The 17311-nt window shown below is 35.0% G+C and overlaps 1 protein-coding gene across 2 annotated transcripts in view; it reads left to right on the top strand.

Annotated features, from left to right (window-relative positions):
- Positions 1-17019, top strand: part of LOC129800651 (probable multidrug resistance-associated protein lethal(2)03659) — a 36287-nt gene extending 19268 nt beyond the window's left edge. For both annotated transcript variants that reach the window (XM_055845209.1, XM_055845200.1), the window contains exons 5-7: positions 802-2650; positions 15008-15158; positions 15232-17019. In XM_055845209.1, coding sequence (XP_055701184.1) covers positions 802-2650; positions 15008-15158; positions 15232-16463 — 3232 coding nt within the window. In that variant the 3' untranslated portion in view covers positions 16464-17019. The remainder of the gene's footprint in view (positions 1-801; positions 2651-15007; positions 15159-15231) is intronic.
- The last annotated feature ends 292 nt before the right edge of the window (positions 17020-17311 follow it).

The following is a 17311-nucleotide window of genomic DNA, read 5'->3' as shown; positions in this document are numbered from 1 at the left end:
TTTTTATGCTAATTCTCTTATTTGTCGGGCTCAATTATTTACGATATTGGTGATTATTTTGGCAGAAATTTGTTTTTGTAACTGTAATAAAAAAAGGAAAAACAATTTTCCCACTTTTCGTACGTAAAATATCTTTTTTTCTTAATTATAAACGATGAGAAATTTCTATGCTCTTACTGTGTTGTGTAGGGAATTTTACACCTAACTTGAGTATGATTGTTTAAAATTTAAAATCGGATTGTAAGGCATCTGAGCTTATTTATTAAACTTCATAGAAGAGAATTATAGAGTAGACGATCCGAAGAATTTCCTCTTGGTTAATGGTTAATGAAGAAGGGGAAAAGCGGCGAAAATGGATTTGCCTTTACGGGGGCGTAAAAGCAAATTATCGCATGACAATGCAAATTGTAGATGCTATAGGAATGATAAGACTACATTGTGATTTGTGATTTCGTAAAATATTTTTCTTTTATCTTTTTGCAAAAAATATGCCTAGTTTCGTTGAGTCTATGAACTTGGTTTTTCATGAATTATAGTCATTACTACATATTTTACTGTAATAACGTGAAACACTTTAAAAATAATCTATTTTGACTAGGTATATATAAAAAGTTTTCCTCTAGTTCATAGAGACACTTAAGTAGTCACGACATTTTACTCATTAAGAATTTATAGTGGCTTTTCTAGCTCATAAAAAATCACCTCGGAAATAAGTTGCTTGTTCAAAAGATTTAGCAATGTTTTTGCCTTTTAGATTTTTATTGACAATGTATTTTCTATTTTTTTTTTGTTGATTTGCAGAAAAGAACTTAAAGTCATCAGATATGTTTCCTACATTAGAGGAATTCTACTATCTTTTATCATTTTCTCCACACGAGTGTCTGTCTTTATAAGTCTGATAGCTTTCGCTCTTTTGGGGAATGTTGTAACGGCAGAGAAAGCCTTTGTTATTACATCGTACTACAATATCTTGAGGCAAACAATGACGATATTTTTCCCACAGGGAATTGCCCAATTGGCTGAGACACTTGTGTCCATAAAGCGTATACAGAAGTATATGCTGTATGATGAAACTGATATAGCACAAGGTATTCTAATTGCAGATTCAAGCAATGAATCCTCTAACAATGAATATGAAAAAATACCCAATAGTACACAGTCCACGATAACAAAGGCTTCTGATGATATTAAATACATTGATTCTCATGAATCTCTGTCAAATCTCAATTTGGAGAGCAAACCAATGATGAATGGGAATTTAAATCCCGTGGGGATTACAATTAAGTCATTAGTGGCTAAGTGGGATCCTCTTGTGTCCGAGAATACGCTGGAAGATATCACATTGCAGATCCAGCCGGCTAATTTGGTTGCAATCATTGGACCTGTTGGTGCTGGAAAATCCAGTTTGATTCAGGCAATTTTGCGAGAATTGCCAGCCTCTTCTGGGGCTATTGATATCAATGGGGTTATTTCGTATGCCTCTCAAGAACCATGGCTTTTTTCTGGCACAATACGTCAGAATATCCTGTTTGGGCAGCCTATGGACAAGAAGAGATACCGCGAAGTGGTTAAAAGATGTGCATTGGAAAAAGATTTTACACTCTTTGCCAATGGCGATAAGACAATCGTGGGAGAACGTGGACAATCCCTCTCAGGTGGACAGAAGGCACGAATAAGTCTTGCTAGAGCTGTCTACCGTGAGGCTGCAATCTATCTTCTAGATGATCCACTAAGTGCTGTGGATACTCATGTTGGCAGGCATCTCTTTGACCAGTGCATGAGGAACTTCCTTCGTGGGAAAATTGTTATACTAGTGACGCATCAGCTGCAGTATCTGCAGCATGCTGATCAAATTGTCATCCTGGATAAGGGGCGTATTCAGGATGTTGGTACTTATGAGAGTCTCAAATCTTCTGGGCTGGATTTTGCCCAGTTGCTGAGAGAATCAAAGGGTGAGGATAAGCCTGAAGAAGGTGAAGAGAATCGCAGTCGAAGTGGAAGTAAAACTTATCAACGTCGAATAAGTGAAACGAGCGTAGAGTCCCTAGAACAGACTCATGATACTCCCATGCAGAGTGAAGAGGCACGAAAGGAGGGTTCTGTGGGATTTGCCATGTACAAAAAATATTTTCAAGCTAGTGGTGGATTTTGTGCCTTCTACTGGATGATGTTCTTTTGCATCACAGCTCAGCTGTGTGCCTCTGCTGGAGATTATTTCCTCACGTATTGGGTGAATAAAGAGGAACAGCGAAATGTTGCCCTGTTGATGGCATCATCGATGGACATTACAAATGATTCCTTTGTGAATGTGACAGAACCAATGAATGTTACGAGTGAAAATGAAGGAAATTTCTTCGATAGACTTCTGAGGTATATCGATGGATCAGGCTATGATAGTTATGTGGATATCTACATTTTTACAGCACTTACTGTGGCCACGGTAGTGATTACGCTGTCCAGGAGTTTCATCTTCTTCAATTTGGCCGTGAGAGCTGCAAAAGTTCTCCATAATGCCATGTATATGGGTGTTACGAAGGCCAGCATGTACTTCTTCAATACCAATCCGTCCGGGAGAATCCTCAACAGATTCTCCAAGGACATGGGACAAGTGGACGAATTCCTTCCCACTGTTATGATTGATGTTATTCAGGTGAGTTATAAATTTTTAGTTTACTGCTCGATCACCTCATAGAGAGAGAGTGATAGAGAAATCAATATAAAATATTTCCTTGATTTTTATAACTCCAAATTTTCACTTTTCACCTCCACAAATTAGACAAATTCTGAAAAAGTGACGTTATCCTAGATAGAGACCAAATGATTTAAGATAGCAACTTAGAATTTCCGAAACCCCCCCCCATGAGTTGATATTTCCATAATTAACATGTGTTTTATTTATTATACGTCTGCCTTACCCCTCCAAAAACATATTTCATTTTTATAAATTAATTAAGTTTTTTTTTTAAAAATATTTTGTCCATAAATGACAATGACCTTTAACCAATCCTTTGAAATATTTTTTAATATCAAAGGCAAGACAGCGTAAGAGAGCGCAGTTCTCAGTCAATTGAAACAAGAATGGATAAAATTGAAAGGTTTTGAAAACCTTGATAAGTCTGAATAATTTTTAATTTGTTCCGAAACGATAATTTATCGATTTTAAAATTAAATTATTTTACACAATTTTAGACAAATTTTTGAGCTAATCTTTAAATTGTTTAAAATTTATTGCAGTAGGGTAGGTTAGTCTAATTGTGTAGGTCATAGTGAAAATGCCACATATCCTATAATGTTTTGGTCATAGAATATGTTACACTTTTTCTCTGCGCTCCACAATTAAGAATCTACTCCAAATAGGACTTTTTCAGAGTATTATACAATATTGTTCTTTATAAAATACAGTAGCGGAGACTGGGCAAAAAGTCAAAAAGCGGATATTTTATTTTTTTTACAAGCTACCCGAGCGCCCCAGAAATTTATAATTAGCGCAATTATATAGGATATTTACTACTCTACAACTTTGTGAAAGTCATTTTTCTCTTTTTTGTTAGGAAATACATTCATAGAGCCGTTTCCTAAAAGTAATTTTGTTATAATTTATCAAAAATGCTGGGGCAAATAGTACCAGGTATGGGGTATTATCACATTTTGATTCGCTTTATTACGGGCTTCCGTAAATTTTAAAAAATACCTAGCTGACATATTTTCATAGGAAATTTGTTCCTCTACACTTTTGTAAACACCGTTTTCTCTATCTGAACGAGAATAGTGCTTTTCAAGCTATATTAGAAAAAAAAACACAAGAATGAAAGATAATGCTTTCACTGACAATTTGAGCATAGTTTTCCAAATAATTCTTCCAAAAATCAATCAATTTTCGAATTTTTTATCCAATTCTGATAAGAATTATAAAAAAATATTTACAACGATCTCGAGATAACTGATTGTAAGTAAATACTGATTTTCTTAGTAAAATTCTTCTACCAAGCTCATAGATAATTTGATAAATCATGCAAAATGATATAATTATTTTCCATAGCTCATTGTCTTGTCAAGACAATGCCATAGCTTTAACTTTTCTTAAGCAAATGATCTTAAAGCGTAATACCAAAGTGTACCAGTGATGTCATTCTCAGCATCTCAATATTATTCGTTGACTCTCGAAAATGAAGGTACTTTCATAATTTTAAAAATTTTGATAAGGATTTGCAGTTGATGCTCTAAATGTCTAAATAACCAATTTACATTACAATACCACTACTAAATAAAGGATAAAATATATTTATTGTAAACAATATCAAAAGAGAAAAAACCGACGGAGTAGCAAATAATCTAACCCGCGGCGCTTCCGGTAAATGTCCTGCGCTATACCGCTGAGCCACCGCTGCATGCAGACCCATACGAATTTTCTTTGTTATGTGCTGCGTGCGTAAGGTGTCATCTTTGGGGGCTTTTTTTTAAAGAATTAACCAAATTTTGCACTTTTTGAATATACCACATTTAATTTGATGCCTTTCAGCGTAGTTGAGCTAAGCCACAGATTTATCTAAATTTGATGACTCGAGTACTTCCCTTGTGAGAGAAATCCAAAAAAGTTAAAATAACATTCCGGAAATGTTTATTTTACCCTGCATTCTTGATCCGAAATCGGTGTTATTATTATGCTTTTCAGGTATATTATGAGTTAAAGTTACCCTTTTTCATGTTAATTTTACCCTTAAAAATGTGTAAAATTAACACTAAAAAAAGGCTGATATATTTTTTACACCTAAAAAGCGTTAAAGTTATGAGGAAAAAAGTTAATCGCACCCCCGTTTTTTCTCAGTGTACGAGCTCAGTGAATACGGACGTGAGTTCGTCATGAGTCGTACAAGTGATAAGACATAATGCGAAGAGCTTGCGACAGTCTGGAGCCCACACCAGTCAAATGCATAAGCAGGTCACCTCCTTTTGCATTTCGGACAAATCAAAAGTCCATTCATAAAGAAAAAATAAACTTAATAAATAAAAAACTCTCATTTAAACAAGCCTTGTTAGCCTAAATCGACAAACATAGAAAAGTAAAAATGAAAAATTATTTTGAGGAAAGTTCGAAGCAGTGAAAATGAGTATTTTTCGATTAGATGATTTTCATGTTCTTAATATTGTACCAGTCAAATTTCCCGCCTTATAGCAATAAATGCTCTGCTGAGGCAACCCTAAATATTCGAGACGCAATGTCTCCTTTCTAGGCCAGCGCCTCTGGTGGTGGAGAAGACGACTGTGTTAGAGTTAGTCGATCGTACGATCTCAGTGAGTACGGATGTCAGTGCTTATTGAGTCGTGAAAGTGTTAGGACGTAGTGCAGAAGCTCGCAACAGTCTGGAGCCCACATCAGTCGATGCATAAGCAGGTCACTCTCCCAAATATTATAGATATTAGAACGGATTGTTGGTTTGTCCCTTACATCTTTCAGAAGTGGGATTTGGGGAAAAATATCCCCAGAATCCTGAAGAATTTAAGTGCAAGTCATGGCGGCCATCATTGCGAAAAGCGACGCACACAATTGGCTTGGTGGGCTCAAGAGAAGGACAGAAAGCTGCAAGATGCAACAGGAAAATTCCTGTCGTACACAGGAATTCAGATAAGTGACTCAAGTTGGGGAAAATTGCGTTTTATTTGGATTTTTAGAGAGAGAAAGAAAATCAATTTTTGTTGCGTAAGAAGGGAAAATTTACTCAAAAATCGAAGAAAGATTTCATGGGGACGCTTTTGTTGCTATGAGGGATGAAATTCCGTGGTGAATAAAAGATAAATTTTCGCAAGAGATGCAATATTTCGGGGATAAGCGTGAATTGCGCATAATTTTGGTGGTAATTGTGTTGGAAAAATTCTCATTGGGTGAAAATGACGTCACAAAATATCATGCGATCTCCTAGCGGAAAAAAGGGGAAACAAGTTCGAAAATTTCGATATTGATGGTGGCGCGACTGACGGAGGGGAAAAGTATCAATAGTTGACGGAAGAAAGTTGGCTGATGCAATATCAGAGTCAAATAAATTGGAAGTTTTGTGCAAAATTTATCGAATTAATTGGCAAGTTTCCACACAGAAGTGATTAGACGTGATTGCTGAAGGTATTGTGGTGTGTGTTTGTCACGCAGGATGCCTCGTTCTAGGAGAATAGAAAATGAGACACCACGGCTCAGAGAGTCACTCTCAGGGCACAGTTCAACTCAGGAAGTTGCCCCAAAGATTGGCCCGCAGGAAATTGCCACGATAATACCAAGATTCGATCCGGATGACCCCACTTGCATGGACTGTGACCTTTGGATAGACGATTGTAGTACTGCCAAGGAGATGTACGGGTGGAGTGATGGTGCTGCAATTCTCTACAGTTCTATGAGATTGAGGGGCACGGCAAAAGTTTGGTACCACGCCGCCAAGGGACAATTGAAGACGTGGGACATTTTTAAGAAGGACTTTGTGGAAAACTTTCCTGTTAAAGTCAGCATTCCCAGAATTCACGAGCAGTTGAGAAAGGCCCAGAAGTCTAAAAATGAGACAGTGATTGCATATTTCCATCGAATGTGTGCCATGGGTAGGAAGATTGCTCTCGACGATAAATCCATGGAAGAGTACATCATTGGAGGGATGTCACCGGAAAGTCGCAGGACCACATTGAGGAATCGGACATACCCCTCTTTGACAAAACTTTTACATGCTCTATTGGAGACCGAGGAGAAAAATCGTACAGATGAGAAGGAAGAGAGAACTGATCGTCAGAGTTCTAGATCATCCAGGAGGTACAGTCGTTCTTCAGAGCAATTGGACAGGTATCACCCTTATGTTTTGACTTCTCGTGGAGATTTGTATTTGGCTGAGAATACAGGGAGATACAAAAGGTACAGGAAGGAAAGCCAAGAAAAGGAAGACAAGGAGGAGGGGAAGAAAAAGGAGAACACTATTGGAAGCGAAGAGAGGAGGGACAATCGTAAATGTTACCATTGCAAGCAGCCTGGACACCTAATTGCAAATTGCCCGAAAAAACCGAAGGATATTTAGATAAGGATGGCCGAGCAATTCTTCTATCTGTCAAATAAAAGGGGATTGAATGAATAGTGTCTGTAATTTAAAAGAGATAAAGAAAGAGGAGTCTTATAGTGAAGTAGTGAAGTGTCAGTTAAAATAATTAATCAACAAAGATGGCCACTATTTTCTATGGATATTTTGAAGTTGGAATATACCATCACGTTGAGGAAATGAAGATTTAATTAAAAAATGTCAGATCATCACGTATAGACTTAATCGAATCTTTTTGTACACTCAGAGAAGAAGTACTATTTATCAAATAAGTGTTACAAGATTTAAGTTGACTTTATTATGGAGCACCAGAAGCAGTTAAAGATAAAACGTGTGAATTGTCTCAGAATAAGAGCTCAGGAAGATATACCCGAAGAATACCAGGAAATGATGCTGAAGAGATAATTGGACAATTGCGTGGAATATGCAGATGTTTCAGGAGGATTACTCCAACTAAGAAGTTAGCTGAAATTTAGAGAAGTCCAAGAGTTTCGCAGTGATTACCTAGTAACTGATGAATTTAACGAATAGGAATAGACACTAGTGAAGAAAAACTTTTTTATTTTGTTAAAGTTAACAGGAGATTTATATTATGTGAAGTTCATGACTGTTGAATTTATATGGATGGCTATTGACAATAAACACTAAATTCAAAAAAGACCGAAGAAGTTAGTTGGATGATTGAAAACTTTGGAGTCAAATGGAAGGTTAAATCAAGGTTCAGATTTTAATATGTGTCTCTTTGGAATTTTGGTAGGTTTAAACACAAAACCATACGTTGACAGGATTAAAGGCATTACTTTGGATTTGGCTTCCTGGGTTTGAGATCCTAATCAGAAAGCCGTTAAATATTCTCCTATAGGAATTTTAAAATTCTCAAGCCATGGTGACCACCTAAGTCTTTGTGATAATCCAGTCTTTGTGACAACCAAGTCTTTATGACAACCCAGTCTAAGTGACAACCTAGTCTAAGTGACAATACAGTCTAAGTGACAAATCAGTCTAAGTGACAAATCAGTCTAAGTGACAATTCAGAGAACTCCAGCAGCCAATCAGAAGGAAGGAACAACTGTAATACACAAGAGGACCACTACAAAAGAGCAACTCAAACAAATCAAGCAGATGGAAAGGTTTTTGATAACCTGTTCCAGTAGTCTTTGTGACCATCATCTGAAGAAATATTCGGACTTGCTTTTGATAGCATACATCCGAAATCAAGTCTTTATGACAACGGAAGCGAGCAAATGATGTAGTCCCGATGTGTGTAGAGAGGTTTAGATCAATTTGACTAATAAGGTCAAGAAAAGAGTTAGGTACTCGGCAGGCCAGGGACTGTAACCATTCCTCAAGACAACCCTGATCTTTTCGGATTATTAAAGTACTCCAATGAGGACATTGGTGAAGTCAGGACGGCCGAGATGTAGCAGTCAAATTTCCCGCCTTATAGCAATAAATGCTCTGCTGAGGCAACCCTAAATATTCGAGACGCAATGTCTCCTTTCTAGGCCAGCGCCTCTGGTGGTGGAGAAGACGACTGTGTTAGAGTTAGTCGATCGTACGATCTCAGTGAGTACGGATGTCAGTGCTTATTGAGTCGTGAAAGTGTTAGGACGTAGTGCAGAAGCTCGCAACAGTCTGGAGCCCACATCAGTCGATGCATAAGCAGGTCACTCTCCCAAATATTATAGATATTAGAACGGATTGTTGGTTTGTCCCTTACAATATCAAGTAACGAGTTTTACTTTACCGCAAAGCTATAAAGCTTTGTCACTTTTTTATTTGAAAATGCAGTCTACTCTTATTGATATTTGTTATTATTAATAACTCAAGTACAAAAGTAAATAAAATGTGGTTTGTTAGAAATTTCAAAGTCATTGTTTATCTTTATCTCATTCATCGTCTATTGAATGTTCTTATATGAGTTCTGCATGTAGGTTAGCCAAACATTGTTCATGTATGCTAACTTTTATTATGTTTGCAGATTTGATTGTAATTCAAAAAAATTCAAAAAAAATAAAAGTGAAAACCCTAAATTTTCTTTGTCTTAATCCAAGTTATTAAAAAAACATTCCAATGTGTTTACGACAGTGTTATCAAGTCAGGAAAAGTATAATTATGTACAACTTTGCATTTGATAAGTGAGATTGTTTTTCTTTTAAAAAAGAAAGTAAACAGTCGGCACGTACATATACCGTATAAGATTGAATTTTTATCTCGTTCTTGGGAGAGCTAAAATTAAAAGAAAAACAATTGATTTCGCTTTTCACATATTTGGCGAAATACGATATTTGCGATAATGATAGACAAATGTACTACAATTTCCGTGAAGTACTATTAAAAATCTCAATTAAGAAGTCAGACAATAAATATTATCATTATTATGTCGAATGTGTTAAACTCGTTTGGAATTTATTATCAAATTCCGCTGTAGAGATAAACCAGACTTTTTACTCTGAATTTAAATATTGATTTATTTTTTCAAGTTTAGTAACTCTTTGAGGACGTGTGAATCATATTTGACTCACTCAAAGGTCCTTATACATAATCGAAAAGCGGATATTGAAAATTGGAAATAGTTTTGTGTAACTGCAATAAGTAATTTACTATAAAGGTGGTGCTATCTAATTTTTAACATGTATGGTAAAGTGGTACAAGATGGCCCATGCCATGGTACAAGTTGGACAGGGCTTTTTTTCTTGGTAAATTTAGTATTCATTTTTATTTGTATATTTTTTAATGCTTTAGTTTTATAATTTGGTTCCTTGTGCCTAAAAAAAAATGTACTGTATTTATCAAGAAAAAAATCCCTGTCCAAGTTGTACCGGCGAATTGTCCAACTTGTAACACTATGTCCAACTTGTATCACTTTACCCTAAACTTTTTAAGAACTTTTGGATTATAACAGGAAGTTGCTATTTTTGCACCTCTTAAGCAGTCCAAGTATACTTTAAATTGATGTAAATTTATATTTAAAACATTATATTTTATACAGAAATAATTGATGATTCAGTTTGCACTGAATTTTATACACATCATTGATTGTTAGAACGATGCTCAAACTCTTCTATAATTTTTTCGTATATATTTTACACTGAATCACTCACATCTTTTGTGTGTGGAAATACGTTATCAATACACTCAGTCCCGGCATTAAGTCCTTCGGGATTATGCACCTGACGGAATTATGCACACACAATTATGCAAATTTGCCTACCATCGGGAGTCAATTTATGAAATCATTTTTGAAATACGCCTGAATGCATACTATGGTGCGACGCGGGAAATTTGAAAACATTTTGCTACTTTTTCAGAACAAAATTTTAATTTCTTCTTTTTAAGGTATTTTTTTATTATTCTAACCATTTATTGAAGAACTCTGGCCATGTACTGTTTGTTAATGCATTTATATTGTTGAATTAGTTGAAACATTTGAATCTTTTTGTTTGAACTACTTTTATCGACTTTTACTCTGCGCGAAATTCGTTCAACGGTCAATTTATTCAAAAGAAAGCCCCTGTAGGTATGCAAATTTTCTCGATGCATAATGCCATTTCGCGCGTTTTTTTTCGGTCCCAAAAATGTGCATAATGCCGGGATCTAGTGTAGCACCAACCGATCAGACAGTATTGTGATAAAAACGATCAGCAAAAATAAAATTCAGTCAGTTTTTAAATAAACAAATTTTGTAGAATGTCGATAAATAAAAATCTAGGAAAAAAATTTTGTCACATCACGAATGATCTTGGATTTGTTGGGTAGGTTTGAACGTTTGAAGGGAGTTCTAAAAATATTTATTATCCATATTGAATTATTTAAGTGAATTTTAATTTGAAAACAATTTAAGAACAATTAATTTAATTAATTTTAATTCGAAAACAATTTTGTGAAGCAATTTAAGTGAATGAGGAAAAACAAAGAAAATTATTCAATAAAACAAATTTTAAATATAAAACATAATTATTCCGATTATTCGATACACACACTTAAAGGGTTATGGGTAAAAACTGACAGAAGAAATAGCATATTTTGTTCTAATTTCTTTTTAACATAATAAAAAATATAATTAATTAAAGCTATTAGGCATATAAAAGTACAACATTTAAACTATATTTTCTGAAATTTTCATTTAAAAATATATCTTGTGGGACTTGATTTTTGGAGACATTTTTGAAAACAAAAAACATACTTTTTCGGTGAACAAGATTTCTCGGAATTGGTTCATCTGAAAACCAAAAACCAAATATTTCCTGTTACCTGATGAGTTAAACTAGTCTTTGAACGATTTTTTTTTCAAAAATTGAAATTTGAATTTTTAAGAAAATTTCATACACAAAAATACCAGTTTAGACGTGTTTTACACTACGTTACGTCTTGTAGAATGTAGAATAATTTATGATTAAGTAAACATAAAATCCTTCGTTCAAGAATAAGTTTTACTATAAGTTTAGTTTTTTTAGCTTTGTTCAAGGATAAGTATTAATGTAAAAAGTGTAAGAATCTTTACGGTCGTTTTGGCCAGAACCATTGAAAAAGATTATTTCATTTAATTAGTCATCAAATAATTGTAAGTTCAACTTATTAATAACAATGCCAAATGCGATTTTAAACAATTGCAATTAGCACTTCAATCATTCACTCTCGACGTTATGCCGGCTTCAGACTGGAGGTTTAGCCCAGTTCTCGAAGGTCTCAAAAATCTTAATAACAAGCAATTTTATTGATTTTTCAAAATCAAATGAATCATTTGCCCTTAATATTCAATCCTAAACAATAATTTCCTAAAAAATCATGCTTGATGAGGAATTAGAGAAGTTAAACCGGATAGCTAAGCCTTAGATCTGAAGCCCGTATTACGGGATTTAGAAGCGTTTTCGTACGTCAACAGTAATTTTTTTGGATATGGAATTTTATTGTTTTTTTACCAATAATTGAAGTTAAACTTCAATTATATTTATTTAAGGAATGGTGCTCATTCTGCCATTCAAAGTTATGTATAATAAAAATTTTATATGATTATGATTCATGATTTCTTATGACTCTGGGCTTAGAATGTAAATCATTAAATACTTAAAAAATTTCAAAATCAATTTTTCTTTTTATAATTTGATAAAAAAAAACTTTTATTTGGCTTCTTGTTGAGGTTTGTTTAAGATTAAGAAACAATATATTTTTGAATTCTTTGATTGGCAAAAAATAAGGTCCTACGAATATTTTTCGAAATATTCTTTCGCACACAGAATTTAAAACATATTAAAGAAATATTGGAATAGAGATTATTATTTTTCAGTAAGATATTTTTATATGATAGTCACTGCTTTCGGAGGATGATCGTATTCAGTATTTTTTAAATACTGTACGACCCCAGCTTTTCTAAGCAGTAAGGCCAGATAATTTAGAATTAAGAATGATTTAACTTATAAAAAGAATTAAACTTCAACCTACCTGTAGAAGCTCTTTTAGTATTTAGTCACAGAGATGTGGAAATATAGCACAATAAGCAAATTATAATTATTTTGGTTCTATAACACCTTACTTGGTCAATATCAAATCAAAATGACGATTTTCATAGATTGTGGAATGGCACAATATCAGTTATAGTTATAATTGAAATTTACTTACACTGCAAATACCATTTATGAACATAATAAGAAAAGGATATTTGTGATTGAATGAAGCCGTAGTTACTTTGGAATTATTTAGTTTAGATTAGATGTCAGGACATTATTAGGAGATTAATTTCTTCTCTACCATATCGTCCTACGAACACTTTACTTAGAATATTATCTCAGTTTCTGGTTTTTTAAGGTAGGGCATTGGCAGTGGCGTATCTAGACACTTATATGCGGGGGTGCGGTTGTACGCGAAGGCGCTCTTACCACGGTAAAAATTGTTCGAGCGGTCGGGGGCGGGGGGTGGAAGCGTCACCAAAAATACATATTTAACTTATATTATTTGTTCCCATCTTCAACTTAAGACCTTTACGTATTGTCTAAAGTTATTCATCTTTGTATCCATTCAGTATATACAAAATTGTTTTCCATTTTGCCAAAAGCAAATTCCTAGCCCAGATAAAGGGTATCGTGCTTGATTTCTCACTTGTGAGTTTTAATGAAAATTCTTAAAATGCTCTTTCTCGGGAGCAGATTAAGATTTTTTTCTTGCTCTTCTTGGTTTGAAAGGTAATTTTGTTCTGTTTAAAACTATTTACTCGATTTTGGATTATATGTTCAAGTCTTTTTCGTAATAGTCTTTTAACCTTTTTTGAGAAAATGTGAAAATAGTTTTTCTGAAAAACCCCATTCTAAAAGAAATTTTAATTCTTTACTGTATATCAGTATCATTGAATACTATATTCCTTGAAAAAATTAACTTTTAATCCTGGGCGATCTACGATCAGCGGATTCTTCCAACACGAGGCACCTTGTAATGATTACATTGTAATACCAAATAAAGTGTCTCGATACGATTAATAATAATAACGCAAAAGTGGAAGCTCTCCTTTTCAAGGAATGTAGTGCTCAATGTTGATCAACAGTAAAAAAGTCAAAATTTTGAAGAATGGTATTTTGATTAAATGTTTTCAGAACATGCACAGCTTAAGCATGAAATGGTTAAGATTGTGCTGAAAACATGCACAGCAGTCAGACTTCTTAAAACAGATGGTGCTCGTCAAAACCGGTACAGCCGAGCACAGCTCAAGAATAAAATGGTTAAAATAGAACATAAGCCCTGCATAGCTCAAACAAAATTGAATCTAAATTTTTAACAATTTCCTTAATCTTAATCGTTTTATATTCAACAGCTGTGCGCGTTTTCAGCACAATATAAGCCGTACAGATTTTATGCACAATATCTGAGAAGTACGAGTTTTATGCACAATCTGAAACATCTTATACTAGAGCTGTGGGTATTTTCAGAACAATTTTAATTTAATATTTTAAAGTATTTTTTTTTATTTCAACTCGAAATCTTTAAAAAATATAAGAACAAAATGCGTGTTAGGAGCAAGAGGAGCGCCAAGAAAACTCTGCAAGAAATTAGGCGCCCCCAAAAATCACCTGAAGGAATTTAAAGTGTCCCTTTTTACTTCAACATGAAATCATGCAAAAATATAAGAGCGAAATGCATTTTGAGTGCTTTATTGGCGCCAAGAAAGCCTTTAGAACAATTGGACGCTCCAGAAAGTGAAGGAATTAAAAAAGCTTTTTCTTTACTTCAACGCGAAATTTTGATAGATAAGGACAAAATGCATTTTAAGAACTAGAAGGAGCGCCTAAGAAAAAGTTTTTGAGAGCTTTTTTTTTATTTCAAAGCGCAATATTGAAAAATCATAAAGACAAAACGCAATTTAAGAAATAGAGAAGCGCACTAGAAAGTCTCTGAGGAAATTAAAAGTTTTAACGCAAATTTTGGTAGATTATAAGAACAAAAGGCATTGTAAGAACTAGATGGGGCACTCCATAAAAAGACTCGAAGTCTATTTTATTAAAATCTTTTTCACTTCAACATGGCAAGACTAAAGGGTCAGGGTTTAGTTGTCTAAAACAAAAAGAAACATCGGCGCCCCTGGAGGCTCGCGCCCTGGGCGGGCCCCCCCTTCCGCACCCCCTTAGGTACGCTACTGGGCATTGGAAGTTTTAAGGTAGGGCATTGCCCCTCAATGCCCCCCAGCGCTACGGCTCTGGTCAAGGCCCTTAGCTTCCTTGTTGTCTCAAAGAACTTAATTTCTGTTTTTTTTTTTTTAATTCACAGGACAGTAAAAGTGTTAATTTAAAGTCAGAGATTATTCAATATTCTCTGACATTAAACAAAACATTAATTAAACCAAAGAAACAATACACAATAAATTAAACAAAATAATAAATTATCGCAGGGGAATATCACTTTTAGATAAGGTTATTTTTGTATCAGAACTTTAATTAATGATAAACAATTTATTTTTGCAGATTTTCCTATCTCTGGCTGGAATAATTGTTGTTGTTGCTGTGGTGAATTTTTGGCTTTTGATACCCACCGTTATAATAGGCATTATATTCTACTTCCTGCGCGATTTCTACTTGATAACATCGAGATGCGTAAAGAGAATTGAAGCTACAAGTAAGTTATATTTAATGCATTTCTTTTGTAGAATATTAAAGATAAAAATAATAATGTTATTCTCTTTTTACAGCACGATCTCCCATCTATTCCCATTTGGGAGCTACTCTTACGGGATTATCGACAATTCGTGCCTTCCGGACGCAGAGGGTGTTAGTGAAGGAATTTGATAGTCTGCAGGATCTCAATAGTTCGGCATTCTATGTGTTTATCTCGACGAGTAGGGCTTTTGGATTCTGGCTGGATGTCTTCTGTGTGATTTATATTGCTGTTGTGACACTGAGTTTTTTCCTCATGGGTGATGCCTATGGGGGAAATGTAGGTTTGGCTATTACTCAGGCCATTGGGATGACGGGAATGGTACAGTGGGGCATGAGACAATCGGCTGAGCTGGAAAATACCATGACAGCAGTTGAGAGAGTGGTTGAGTATCAGACTGTAGATCCGGAGGGGCAATTGGAAGCCGTGGGAGATAAGAAACCACCTTCTAGCTGGCCAGAAGATGGTGGAGTGATCTTTAATGGTCTGTCATTGCGATATTTTCCCACAACTGATGCCGATCGAGTGCTGAAGGAGTTGCAGTTTGAGATAAAACCACGCGAAAAGATTGGTATTGTAGGTAGAACAGGTGCAGGAAAATCATCCCTTATCAATGCCCTGTTCAGGTTGTCGTATAACGAGGGATGTATTGTGATTGATTCACGAGATACTGGAGGAATGGGTTTGCATGATTTGAGAAAGAAGATTTCCATAATTCCACAAGAGCCGGTTCTCTTTTCCGGCTCTATGCGATACAATCTTGATCCTTTTGATGAGTACCCGGATGAGAAGCTGTGGAAGGCATTGGATGATGTGAAGCTGAAGACGGTGATAACAGATTTGCCGTCTGGACTGCAGAGCAAGATTTCTGAGGGCGGAAGTAATTTCAGTGTTGGTCAAAGGCAATTGGTTTGCCTGGCCAGGGCACTGTTGCGTGAGAATAAAATCCTGGTGATGGATGAGGCGACAGCCAATGTTGATCCACAGACGGATAATCTCATCCAAGCTACCATTCGGGAGATGTTTGCTGACTGTACAGTTCTGACAATTGCTCATAGGCTGAATACCGTGATGGATTCGGATCGAGTATTGGTGATGGATTCTGGACGAGTGGTAGAATTTGCAGCACCGTACGAATTGCTCACGGGAAGTAGTGGTTCTGGGATCTTTGAGAATATGTTGAGGGAGACAGGTAAGGGAACATATGATCAACTTCTTGAGATTGCTCGTAGGAACTACGAGAAGACGCATCAGTCACAAGTGTGATGAATTTGATTGGAAAGTTTAGAAAGACTATAGGAGGAGTTTCAGAGCTAAATCTCAGAATCATTCCTCGTGCGTGTTTAGTATTAAAAGACGTTGGAGGAGATTAGAACAGAAAATGAACCTCCACTCCACACGAAAATACTGTCACATTGATTAATATTAGTTTAACTCCTGAGAGTACCAGGAGTGAGCTGAATTTGCTTTTCACCTGAGGCCAGGTGAATGTTACAGAGAAGAAAATTCTTAAGACAAAGAGACTTGTACTTATATTTCTTTTTCTAAATGCAACATCAAACTTAATTATTGTAGCAAACAGGGATGTGCCTTTGTAATCATTCATCTTATCCTATCATATGGTTTTTAATTAGGAATAATTTTTGTGATGTTTGTCTCTATTCTCAATTTTTTTTATATATATAATAGGTATAAATTTTTTTTCTGAGTAGTACGTAGGTAGAAAATGTTTAGAACAAATTATTTACTAATACAAGAAAAAAAGTGATAATTTTGTAAGTCCCACAGAAATGGTAAATAAAGAGATTTTTTGAGAGAAAAACATTCAAGGACTTTGCAATAATCTCATGTGGATTTTGGGAAGAACCGCATTAGAATGATGATAATGTCCCAGAGTAAATATTTGCAACTTTTTTTTAGAGCAGTATTAATCTTACTGGGTCATTATCAACTTGAATAAAGTCTGTAGTATTTTTTTGGTGCGCCTGTTGTACTATTTTGGCAAGGTATATTTGAACAATTTGAAAAATTAAAATGATTTGATATCACCTTTGTTTTCTACATAAAACGGTTTCATTATGATTTTTTTGTCAGACTTTGTAATTAGGGGAAAG

This window comes from Phlebotomus papatasi, chromosome 1 (genome assembly GCF_024763615.1).
Source record: "Phlebotomus papatasi isolate M1 chromosome 1, Ppap_2.1, whole genome shotgun sequence".
Lineage (NCBI taxonomy): Eukaryota > Metazoa > Arthropoda > Insecta > Diptera > Psychodidae > Phlebotomus > Phlebotomus papatasi.
This window is presented reverse-complemented; position numbering and strand designations above follow the sequence as displayed.